Source organism: Vombatus ursinus, unplaced genomic scaffold, assembly GCF_900497805.2.
Source record: "Vombatus ursinus unplaced genomic scaffold, bare-nosed wombat genome assembly UNPS02014773.1, whole genome shotgun sequence".
Classification (NCBI taxonomy): domain Eukaryota; kingdom Metazoa; phylum Chordata; class Mammalia; order Diprotodontia; family Vombatidae; genus Vombatus; species Vombatus ursinus.
In genome coordinates, this window is record NW_020954551.1 from 2,616,323 (window position 1) to 2,629,343 (window position 13,021).

At 42.7% G+C, this 13,021-nt stretch overlaps 1 protein-coding gene across 1 annotated transcript in view; it reads right to left on the reverse strand.

Annotated features, from left to right (window-relative positions):
• Positions 1–13,021, reverse strand: part of DNAH12 (dynein axonemal heavy chain 12) — a 185,719-nt gene that overhangs the window by 26,861 nt on the left and 145,837 nt on the right. Inside the window, exons 59-64 of the mRNA XM_027863810.1 lie at positions 11,761–11,901; positions 11,339–11,497; positions 10,878–11,022; positions 5,537–5,687; positions 4,133–4,386; positions 3,766–3,906 (exon numbers count right to left, since the gene is read on the reverse strand). Of these exons, the coding sequence (XP_027719611.1) occupies positions 3,766–3,906; positions 4,133–4,386; positions 5,537–5,687; positions 10,878–11,022; positions 11,339–11,497; positions 11,761–11,901 (991 nt within the window). The remainder of the gene's footprint in view (positions 1–3,765; positions 3,907–4,132; positions 4,387–5,536; positions 5,688–10,877; positions 11,023–11,338; positions 11,498–11,760; positions 11,902–13,021) is intronic.

Consider the following 13,021-nt stretch of genomic DNA (forward strand, 5'->3'; position numbering starts at 1 on the left):
TTGGTAATAGGCTTGTGTTTGAATCCTCTCTGCTGTGTGATCTTGGACAAGTCACTTATACATTCTGTCAATGATTGGAATAATAGTAGTAAGTGCCTTTCAAACGTATCAAGCTGGATGCCCAGCAGATATCTTTACACTCCAAAAATGGAGCTCACGATCTTTCTCCCATCCCACCTTGCCTATTACTGAAGCGGTCACCCCCGTCCTCCTAGTCCCCCGGGCTCACAGCCCAGAAGCCATACTGGCTTCCTCACTCTCTCACCCTCACACATCTGAGCTGTGGCCAAGGCCTGTGGAGTCTACCTTTACACGGTCTCTCAAATACGCCTCATTCTCTCCTCTGACACTCCCCCACCCCGGTGTAGGCCCTCATCACCTCACACCTGGACTATTATAATAGCTGCTGCTGGGTCTGCCTGCCTCAAAGCTCTTCCCACTCCAATCTGTCCCCCACTGCATCACTAAAGTGATTTTCCTAGAGCGCAGGTCTGACCACATCACTCCCCTACTCAATAAACTCCACTGTCTCCCTCTTGCCTCCAGTATCAGATACAAAGTACTTTGTTTGGCATTCGAAGTCCTTCATAACCTGGCCCCCTCCTACTTCTCCATTCTTCTTACTCTTTACTCCCTACCATGGATTCTTCAATCCAGTGACACTGGCCCCCATGATGTTCCATGAACCAGACCCCCCATCTCTCTGCTCCAGGCATTTTCTCAGGCTGTCCTCCATGCCTGGAATGTGCCCTCTCCTCATCTCTGCCTCCTGGCTTCAGTGCCAACTAAAATCCCATCTCCTCCAGGAAGCCTTCCCCAACCTCTCTGCTGATGATTTCCTATTTATCCTTCATAGAGTCTGATTTGTATATACGTGTTTATATGCTGTCTCCCCTGTTAGATTGTGAGCTCCTTGAGGGCAGGGACTGTCAGTTACCTCTTTTGTATCCCCAGTGATTAGCACAGTGCCTGACACATAATAGGCACTTAATGTTTATTGATTGATTGATTAATAGTAGTAATAATAACTGCACAACAGTCCCCAGAAGCTTAGCCATAAAAGGATAACAGCAATATTATCTTGATCTGTCTCAGGACCATTTCCATCTGAACTCCACTGAAAACAGAGGAAAATGAGGTAATAATAACCATCACCAAAAATAACAATAACAAGAACTGACGTTACGTCGACAATAAGATTATATTATTAGTAATCATGATATGTTAATAAATGACACTTACGTAGCCATTTAAAGTTTTACAAGTGGGATTGATGCACCAGCTCATTTGCTCTTTATAAGCAGCCTCTGTGACAGGGGGTAGGTATTAGTATATCTATTTTACAAAGAAGGAAACTGAGTCTCCAAGAGGTTATCTGACTTGCCCACACAGTCACAGAGGTAGGAAATGTCAGAGGTGGGGTGGATGGAATGCTTCATATCCACATTCATGGACGACACAAGGCTGGGGACAATCTCTCATCCGCTGGGGGACACAACTGGGACCCAAAAAAATGATCACGATGGGCTGGGACAGAGGTCTGGTACTAGTTGGACAAAACTCCATAGCAATAAATAAAAAATCCTGTACCTGAGTTCAAAAAGTCAGCCATATCATTGTAGGCGGTAGCACAAAATCAGGTCATGCAAAGGAAAAAAAAACCCTATCTGAATTAGTGGGTCGTATTCTCCACATGAGTCAGAAGTGTGATGCAGTAGACAAGAGAGTTCATGTGGGAAGCATGAGACAGCAGAAAGGAAGCAGGATTTGGGTTCAAAAAATCTGGGTCCGATTCCTGGCTCTGTGACCTGAGCGACCTTGGACAAGGGTCTTCATCTCTCTGGGCCTGGGTTTTCTGATCTGTAAGAAGAAGGCATTGACCTGATGACTTCTAAGGGCCCTTCCAGCTCCAAGTCTATGATCTCATCCAAGTATGGCGGCGGTACTGCCTGGTGAGAACACATCTGCGATACCGCGGCCAGCTGCAGCCTCCATGTTGTTTGAGGGAGACTGCAAAGTTGGGGAATGCTGTGCTTCCATTCACTGAAGGCCTTTGGGCAGAGCCTAGACAGCCACTCCACTCCTTGGGTAGGCTGTCACGGGGATTCTTTTCAGAAATGGGTTGGACAGGGTGGCTGCCAAATCCTATACTAACTCTGCAATTCTGGGGGTCTGGAAAGTGGTAGGAGAACCTCACCAAGCATGTGTGTACCCAGAAAAGGAGGGGCAGGTCATACGGCAAAAACGAAGGAAGTCCACATCCTGAGCCGATGTCTACGACCCAGAGGACAGACTCCAACATGTCAGGGAGCTCCAATATGGAGATTTTATGATAAAACGTGAACCAGAATTGTACAGGGTGAAGAGTGGTGATCTGCACCAGCAGAGGGAATGTCTGCAACAAGGAGGCCATTGAACCACACAAGAAAACAAAGGAAATTGTTTCCCTCCTTCCTGCCTAGCACATGTTCTACAGCAGTGCCGTCAAACTCAGATAGAAATGGGGGCTACACAGGCATCCTTGTGATCACATATTGACATAGAAAACCACATATTAATATTACCTATGTTCTACTGTACTTCTATTTATTTTGTGCAATATCTGACAACTACATTTTAATCTGGTCAGAGCCTTGGGAGTTTTGTGGGACACATGTTTGACACCTCTGCTCTGGAGCACACACCCAGCAACTACCATCTGAAGTTTGAGAGTTAGTGAAAAACCTGGTTGGACAGGTAGTAGTCAGATTGCAAAGACTGGTTTGATTAGCTCTGATACAGTACAAAACAGAGGTCATTATATGTCCTATATACGAACTAGGACTTCATGAAGATGAGTTCGGCCAAAGAGACTCCAAAGACTCGAGAGGTGGCAGGCGCCCCCTCCCTCGAGGTCTTCAGGAGGCAGATGGACGGCCACTTGGCCGCTGTGAGATAATGGGGATTCCTTTCCTGGGTGGGTTGGACTGGATGGACCCCAAGGTCCCCTCCCAACTCTCAGCTTCTGTGATTCTGTAAAATCTGGCTCATAGACTAGCCATAATCCAGGCATGACAGAAGAGAACATGGATACCACTGACAAAGGGGAAAGTCATGAGGAGGACAACACACACAGAAGGTTTCAGCTGCAAGTCGGACGGAAAGGTGAGGTGAGACTAGATGTTTGCGTGATCATCACCAAAGACCTGAGAGCTGAAGTCACAAGAACAGTGAGCTTTTCAAACAGAGAATGAAGAGAAAGAAGGACAGAAGAGTAATGCTTGAACCTTGGACAGTCCCCAGAGTTAAAATGGCAGAGGGGCAAGAGAAGTCCTCAATGGAAACACAAAAGTCAGAAGAGGAGGAGGTGGAGGACCATGGCATCTTGATGAGCGCTCATGTTCACACACACTCACACACACACACACACACACACACACTCACACGTCACATTTTAAAAGAGCACCTTGTAGTAAAAAATGCCTTCACAGACACAAGGTTTTCCACTCTGTTCACTTTATACTTGAGAGTGCCTTAGCAAATTTTGTGCTTTCAAATGAGAAAGTGTTTAGAACTTAAAATATGTTTTCAGCAAAAATAAAAAAGCTCAACTTGGTAAAACACAGTCCATGCACAGAATGGCCCCTGCAGGCCTTAGTCCAATCCAGCAGATGGGGGAGGGAGAAGTTATATTTCCACTACTCAGACTTTTAAGGGTCATAGCAAAGAATGAACAAACTGAAAAAGCAAAGTTGTGAACATTTTCTCCAAGAAGCAAGGACTCACCTGTTCCTTCCCAGGACATCCTTTGAAAAACTGGAGATCAGAAATAGGATCCGTGAGGTATGACTGAAGGAGATTCAGCCGGAGACCCGTGGGGGGCTCATTTGTCATTTTAACTCCATTTTGTAGAATTGTTACTGGAAACTAAAGAAAAAAAAAAAGATGGAAAATGACAGAAAACCACCAACTTCAAAGTCCCATAAACAGGTACACCAATTGCTAGAAAATAGGAAATATATAATGACTACAGAAACTATAAAATAAAGGAGAGAGAGGGCAAGATAAGATTAATCACTGCAAGCCCACTCTAAACGTGTAGTGTAAAAAGTCCTTAGAGAAATGAGCCAAAGTCTGTCCAACACCGGTGTACCTTTTCAGATGGATAGCTTGTAAGCCAAAGCCGAAAGGCTGGCTGGCAGGTCTCGATGCTGAAGTCTTCACATATTTTTTCGAGCATTGGCATCCAGGACACAGCAAGATGGCAGTTCTGTAAGCAGACCCATGTTCCTTCCTCCATGCTTTCTCTGATCATTCTTGCTGCAATTGGCCCCTGCCCCTGTCCTAATGAGATGGCTTGGAACTTGTTTCCAGACATATTTTTATCATTTGCAAATTTCAGAAGGCCTGAGAGGAGCACAGAAAAATTGCCTAGTTTATTATAAAATACTTTGAAAAAAAAGTACATACACCAGGATCAAAGCCCATCTGTGACTCTTATTACTTTTAAGTTACAAACAGCTGGAATCTACCAGGGGAAAGAAGCCCCTCATAGTCAATTCCTTTAGGGTCTGGATGTTTGAACATTCAAAACCATAATCACCATTTTCCATAAATATCCAAATGACTGAATAAAGTCCCAAAATAATTACTGGTATTTATATAGTACTCTTTTCTTGTATCAAAGGCAGGATTTGAACCCAGATTTACCATTCTCCAAGGTCAGTTCTCTATTCCCCCAGGCCATGCTGCCTCTTCTTACAGAACTTTAATCAATCACTCAATCAATCAACAAGCATTTATTATCATATGCAGGACAGGCATTGTGCTAAGTGCTAGTGATACAAAGACAAGAGTTAGATGGTTACTGTCCTCAAGGAGCTTACATTCTAACGGGGCAGACAACATACATATTTATCTGTAAGTACATTCAGAATATATATGTATATATAATATGTGTGTGTGTGTATGTGTGTGTGTGTGTGTGTGTATGTGTGTGTGTGTGTGTGTGTGTGTATAATAAACACAAAGTAGTCTGGGGAGGGGATTGCCTTGTGTGCAGAATAGCCATTAGGTCTGCTTGGCCAGACCACAGAGTGAATGGAAGGTTCACTTTACATGTCTTCATTTGGTCTTCCCAACAACCTTGTGAGTTCCAAACCAGAGGTATAATTGTCCCCATTTTACAGATAAGGAAACTGAGGCTCAGAAGTGAAGTGACCTGCTCATAATCACACAACTAATGTGTGTCAGAGAGAAATCTAAACCCCAGGTTTTTCCTAATGTCAAGAGCTCTTTCTCCATTTCTCACATTGGAAGGTAAGATCCTGGTAAAAGGTAAACTCCTTGAAGTTGCTTGCTTGTGCCTGTATAGTGCCTGACACATGGTAAGTATCCAATTAATCTTTCTCCACACATTTTCCCATTCATTCATTCATTCATTCATTCATTCATTCATTCTACCAACTCCCATTCCGGTCCAAATTTACCAGTGGGGCAGCTGGCCAGTGTTCCATTTTTTAAGGTTCTTCAGAGTCCCCCCCCTCCACGCACTTACTGGCCATGGGGTCTGCTCCTGGAGACAGCACAAAGATGAGGGGGATGGTGCAGTTTGAGTCTAAATAACTTTTTGCCAAATCAAAAGGTGGAGGCTCAACAAACTTCTTTCCCAGTTTATCAGTTACATAATTCGTTATAGCTGGGCTAATCTGTTTAAAAGAGAAAAGGAAAAGTTAAGGGTTATGCGAGTTTTGACTTTGCACGGGCTCTTGTGTAGTTCTGAACAAAGCATTTAGTTTCACATCTAAAAAAAAAGTTAGAGGAGTAGGTCTTATCGTGTGTGTGTGTGTATCTGTGTATTTGGAGGGGGTACTGGAGTAGTTTAATGTTTAGCAAAAGTTTAATGTAAAGCAAAGTATACCAGCTCATCGACGGAGTTGTAAAGAGGGAGAGGGAGGAATGAAACCATAGCAAAAGCTGACAGGCATCGAAAGGTAAAGGGGAAAGGCCACACATGGAAAATCAACATTTCCCAGCCTGGAAAGGAAGGGAGGCCTGAATACTTTAATTTGATGACAAAGAGTGTGAATGTGGCTCCAGGCATAAACTAATGCCACACTTTGTCCCTGAGCGCCTCATCCACTTCAGATCTCCAATGGGGGGTGCTTGGTGAAATCACAGAACTGAAGCTAAGCACCCTAAGACAACATAGAATGGCTTAAGGAAAGAAGGGATTCTTGAGCAAGGAAGAATCAAATGTGTCTAAGAGAGAAGAGAAGCAAACATTTTCTCGGCTCCTGCCTGGAAGTGAGAAACAACCTCAAAGCAGAAAGAGAGAGAGAGAAGACTCTTCCTAAAACCAAGGGTTATCATCATAGCTGAAAGAGCTCAGTAACACCGTGTAATAAAATAAACAGTAACAAGAAGTGCTAACTGACTGACTTACTGACTTCAGACGAACAATATACCCAGCCCCTACCCAGCCTGGCCAAGCTGGAAAAAAGTCTCCCAAAGCTCCACCGAAAACCTGTGGATGGATCATGAGAATCCTCTGGGGGGAGAAAGGACACATAGTAGGACCTGCCGTTCCAGACTTCAGAGACGCCTTGGCCGTGTGTGCTCCCTCCATGGGCTCTCTCACTACTGTTACGCTTGAGGTTCATGCCCACTCTTCTCCTCTCCCAGACTCTGGCCAGGTTTGTGGGAGACTGACTGTAGCTCTCATGTTTGGGGAAATGCAGCATAATTACTCTTCTTGACATGCTATTTGAGCAAGCATGTTTGTTAAAGAAGTAATTTAATCCAATGGCTGATGGAGGCGAAGCATACCAGTGAGACCTCATGAGCTATCCCCGAGAGCTGTACAACAGCCTTCTAGGGACCCAAACGGTTCTGTGAGTGAAGCCCAACAACAACAAAAACTGATTGAATGGCTACTACATGTAAAACACCAGGGATACAAAGTGTGAGGTACGGCCCTGCCCTAAATGTCAGGATAGGGATGTGGACGGCAGCCGGTGTTTGAGGCCTGCCATAGTCTTTTCCGCCCTATTTTGCACACTCTACACTTATGAATCCATCCACCAAGCTCAGCACCCTACCTCTCCTGCCTTGGAGCATTCATCCCAGTATGTATGCGCTTTTCTCTTCTAAGACACTCCAAATCCTTATGCTGATCTTACCATAACTTTCCATGATGCTCCATCTCCTGTTGCCATATTTTGGCACTGGCTACACTCCATTCCCAGCGTGCCCTCACTCCACACTTCTGCCTCTTCAAATCCCTGGTTTCCCTTAAGACTCAGTTCAAGCACCATCTTCTGTATGAAGGTTCTGTTGACCACCAGTACCCCCTCCAAATACACAGATACACACACACACACGATAAGACCTACTCCTCTAAAGTGTATTTATTTTGTATGTATGGGCATATATATGTATATATAACACATATATATGTATATACTTACATTTTATAGGCTTGTATCTGTTGTCTCCCCTGACAGAATGTAAGCTCTTTGAAAGCAGGGACTATTTACTCGCTTCTTTGTATCTTTAGAATCCAGCATTTGACACATAGTAGGAATTTAATAAATGCTTATTGGTTTCTTGATCTTCCTTCAAGGATTCAAATACTACCTCCTCTGGGGAACCTTCCATGATCTTCCCATTTGTCAATGCCTTCTCCTTCCTCAAACTGCCTGTGCTTACTTATCTGTGTACATGCTCCACTCTCCCCCAGTAGGGAGGGGAGGCAAGGTGGTTTAGGAGATGGAGCATTGGCCTGAAAGCGCAGAAGATCTGGGTTCGAGCCTGCCTCTGACCCTTTCTAGCTGTCTGAACAGGAGCTAGCCAGTCAACTCTCTCCTTGTCTTTAATAACTGTCCCACAGGTGCTTGTGAGAAAGGTGGCTGCTTTCTAAACAGGAGTCATTATTGTGATTTTTTGTGTCGTTAGAGAGCTTCTAAGGTCTGGACACATGAGCAGATGGATGGGCCATCAGGAGAGCTGACTTGTGTCAATCCTGACATTCTGACTATAATCAAAACCAAGGACAAAAGGAAATTCAGGCGAAACGCAAGGACAGCCAAGAGGCAAACAAAGGAGTGAGTGGAGCTGGCTTTGTCAGGCCTCCAAGGACTTACCAAAGGGGAATCTCTTGGAATCTGCTTTGCAAACCTTACAGACTTGAAGGCATAGGAAACAAAACTTCATTTCTGAGCCATACTGGTAAGAATAGCTAACATTTCCATAGGACTTTAAGGTTTGCAAAGTACTTTGCAAATATCACCTCATTTGTTTCTCACAACAATACTGAGGGCTAGGTATTATATATCCTCATTTTACAGATGAGGAAACTGAGGCAGACAGTTACGTGACTTGTCCAGAATCAAAAAGCTAATAAGGATTTGAGGTCAGTTTTGAACACCGGTCTTCCTGACTCCAGGCCTAGCATTCTCTTTACTATACCATCTAGGGGCCACAAGTCAGTGACTTGGTGAAAGGGGTAGTAGCCTTCTTTTTTTTAAATTAATTTATTTTGAATTATCAACAATCACTTCCATAATTTTTTGAGTTTTAAATTTTTCTCCCCCTCCCTCCCCACCTCCCTCCCCAAGATGGCACACAATCTAATATAGGCTCTACATATACATTCCTATTAAACATATTATCAAGTTAGTGATGTTGTAAGTAAGAATTAGAACCAATAGGAGGAACCACAAGAAAGAGGAAACAAAACAGAAGAAAAAATAGCAAATAGTATGCTTCGATCTGCATTCAAACTCCATAGTTCTTTCTTCTTTGTGGACAGCATTTTCCATCACGAGGCCTTTGGAGATGTCTTAGATCCTTGCATTGCTGAGAAGAGTCAAGTCTATCAATATTAGTCATCGTACAACGTGGATGTTACTGTGTACAACGCTCTCTTGGTTCTGCTTACTTCACTCAGCATCAGACCATACAAGTCTTTTCAGGTTTTTCTGAAGTCAACCTGTTCATCATTTCTTAGAGCACAATAGTATTCCATTGCATTCATATACCACAACTTGTTCAGCCATTCCCCAATTGATGGGCATCCTCTCAATTTCCAATTCTTGGCTACCACAAAAAGAGCTGCTATAAATATTTTTGTACATGTGGGTCCTTTTTTCCATTTGTATGATCTCTCTGGGATATAGCCCTAGAAGTGCTATTGCTGGGTCAAAGGGTATGCACATTTTTATAGCCCTTTGGGCATAGTTCCAAATTGCTCTCCAAAATGGTTGGATCATTTCACAACTCCACCAACAATGCATTAGTGTTCCAATTTTCCCACATCTTTTCCAACATTTATCTTTTTCCTGTTTTGTCATGTTGGCCAATCTGATAGGTGTGATGTGGCACCTCAGAGTTGTGTTGATTTGCATTTCTCTAATCAATAGTGATTTAGAGCATTTTTTCATATGACTACAGATATCTTTAATTTCTTCATCTGAGAACTGCCTGTTCATATCCTTTGACCATTTATCAATTGGGGAATGGCTTGTATTCTCATGGATTTGACTTTATTCTCGATATATTTTAGAAATAAGGCCTTTATCAGAGAGACTGGTTGTAAAAATTCTTTCCCAATTTTCTACTTTCCTTCTAATCTTGGGTGTATTGGCTTTGTTTGTGCAAAAACTTTTCAATTTAATGTAATCAAAATTATCCATTTTGCTTTTTGTAATGTTCTCTATCTCCTGTTTGGTCATGAATTCTTCTGTTCTCCATAAATCTGATAAGTCAACTATTTCTTGCTCTCCCAATTTGATTACAGTATCAGTCTTTATATCTAAATCATGAACCCATTTGACTTTATTTTGGTACATAGTATGAGATTTTGATCTATGCCTAGTTTCTGCCATACTCTTTTCCAATTTTTCCAGCAGTTTCTGTCAAAGAGTGGGTTCTTATCCCAGAAGCTGGGTCGTTGGGTTTATCAAACAGTAGATTACTACAGTCACTGGCTACTGTATCTTGCATACCTAACCTATTCCACTGATCCACCACTCTATTTCTTGGCCAGTACCAAGCAGTTTTGATGATTGCTGCTTTATAATACAATTTAAGATCTAGAATGGCTAGGCCACCTTCCCCTGCATTTCTTTTCATTAGTTCCCTTGATGTTCTGGACCTTTTGTTATTCCAAATGAACCTTGTTATTATTTTTTCTAACTCTATAAAATAATTTTTTGGTAGTTTGATTGGTATGTCACTGAATAAGTAAAGCAGCTTAGGCAGAATTGTCATTTTTATTATATTAGCTTGGCCTACCAGTAGTCTTCTTTTTGAAAGCCTAGAAAGAATCCATCTACATAAAGAGATTCCTTAATTAAACAAATATTTATTAACCCTACTGTGTACTCAGTACTGTGCTGAATGCTAGAGGAAATAGTGAGCTTTAATAAGACCTGGGTCCCTGTGCTCATGGAGATTACCATTTAGTAGGGGCCTGAGGCATAAACAGATAATTATAAAATAACATCTAAAAACAGTAGAGTTTTAAAAAGAAGAGATAGATGAGGACCATAGTGATTACCTGAACCACCTCTCCTCTCTAGATGAGGAAACTGAGACAAAGAGATGTTTTTGATTACACTGAAATCTCTCGGCTACCTATTGGATTTATTTCCTCTTCACAAAATTTTATTTCTCTATACTGTGGCCAGCAGGCTTGCAAATATAGTAGTTGGTGCAAGCCTGCCAAGCTATGTCAACTGGGAGATTTCCCAGGCTTCGTGGCAGGGAAGGAAGCCTGAGCTTTCCAAAATGTGACATCTCTCCTAGTGAACCCCACAACCTCATAACAATCACCTGAGGGTGTCACACTAAAGAAGAAGGAACAACTGGGCTAAGAAACAAAAAGTCTCTGTTACCTTATCAGGTCTTAAGCAACGAAGCACAATTATCTTTTGCAGCTCATTCAGGTCTGTGTCCAATGGTTTGGGGAAAGGAACCATATGTGGTTCTTTACTGTCATAGATTTCATGCCAGTCTCCAATATTTTTCAGGAAATGTTCCCTAAAAGAAAAGTATTTTCATTGCTATTATTTCCCTTTTATTTGAAAAAGAAATGAATGCAATACAATAAACATTTATGAAATATCTATTCTGTGTATGGCACCATGTTGGGTGCTGGACATACAAAGACAAAAACAGAACCATCCCTGCCTTCTGAGAGCCTGCACTCTACTAAATAAAAGTGAAACAAGATTTTGTTTTGAGAGGGGAGAATCATGGACTCCTACAGGATAATTCTCAAACAGTCATTAACCACTAGCTTCATTCATCTGGTTACTCAACTCTTTGCTCTGAGATATCTTAGCAATTCAGTTACCTGAGATCTTTAAAGGCTGGTAATTCACTGGCCCGGCACAGCTCTTCCCAACTTTTTTCTTGTAGCCAAGTAGGATCAGGGTTCCCCTCAGGGCTCTTAAGGCCAATTCCACCAGTCAAAAGAAACATGAATTCTGTATATTCGATCTCTTTCTTGGCTCTGTATTCCAAAAGCAAGCACCAATCAGGGGAGATGTTGGAAAAGTAGTGAAAACAACATAAAAGTATTCTCACAATTATTGGGGTCAGTAAAATACCCAGGGAAAAGAAAGCCAGGCTACAGGCTTCCCAAGGGAGAAAATGCAGAATGCTTTGGTGAAGATGTCCCTAGGTTTAGATTCTATTTTTCCCATTAAGGTTTGGTTAATTAAGCTAAGGTGGGAGGTAAGGGGTTTGGGGGCAAGGGGGAGGAGTGCCACTCACAAAAGTAGGTTAGCACACAGCAAAAAGGAGAAGAGCAGCTTGTCCTTCTCAAACAGGGACCGACACACATTGCAATATAAGTTATACGTGAAATGGTCATTTAAGTAACGCAGGCGCTTTTCCAAAATCTTGGATCGGTTACTAAAATGATGAAATTAGAGCAAAACAAGAAAAAAATCTAGGTTAAAAAACATTTTAATCATTGAATTTTCAGTGTCACAAGTACACAATGTTATCATTCCATTGAAAAGTGAAATATGATTTCCAATATCTCAATCACTTTGCAAACATGCCTGATTGAATTCTTCCACCCAACTGCAGAGACTGAAATAAGTGAACAGATACGTATTGAATGGAAGGCACCACGAGGAAATGCAAAGAATAAAGAGTCTGGATGGGGAGATGAGACTTGTATGTGAAATGATAACTCATAACAAAGTGATCTACGCACCAACAGAAGAAAGCAAGAGAGGAAAGAGAAGGGAAGGGAAGGAGACACACACACACAGAGAATGACAGACAGAGAGACAAGACTTTCAGGTGGAGTGAAACCCAGGGAAGCCTCCAAGGTGGTGGGATATGAGTTGCATCTCAAAGGATGGGAGGACTTGGATCCATGGAGAGAAAGGGAAAGACGAGGTGCCAAATAGAAGCATGGGCCTGGGGCACAGGAGGCAGTTTGTAGCTCTTCAGCCAAGTGTGGAAGTCCTCAGTATAAAGGCTGTCACTGAAGCCTTGGGTGGTAGCAGCAGCTGAGCTGCTGGCCACGGTGCTGATATAACTGGACTCCACTTACAGGGGTGCAGACGGGGACCAGCACCACCTGGGGCTGCAGCTGAGGGCTGCTCAGAACAGAGAAGCAGCCGTGAGTTCTATGCCTAGCTGGTCATCCTACAGCTGCTCACCCCTCCACTGTCCCCCTCCCCACCCTCACTGCTAAGAGTTCCTTCTGCATGTATAGCTTTAAGGCAGCTCATTATAAATATACCTCTGCAGGACTGTCATTTCTCAATGGCAGGTATCCTCTCCTGGCCAGGCACAGTGGCCACAAGTACCGGGTTCAGGTGAGTATATGCTGATTTGAAAAAGGTCTGAAGGTCTGAGTGGACTACAAGCTCACTATGAGTAAACAGTGTGATACAGAAGCCAAAAAAAGAGAATGTGATCTTTGACTTCATTAAGAGAGGCCAAATATCCAGGAATACAGAAGTGATAGCCCTGCTCTACTCTGCCCTACTCAGGCCACACTGGGAGTATGACA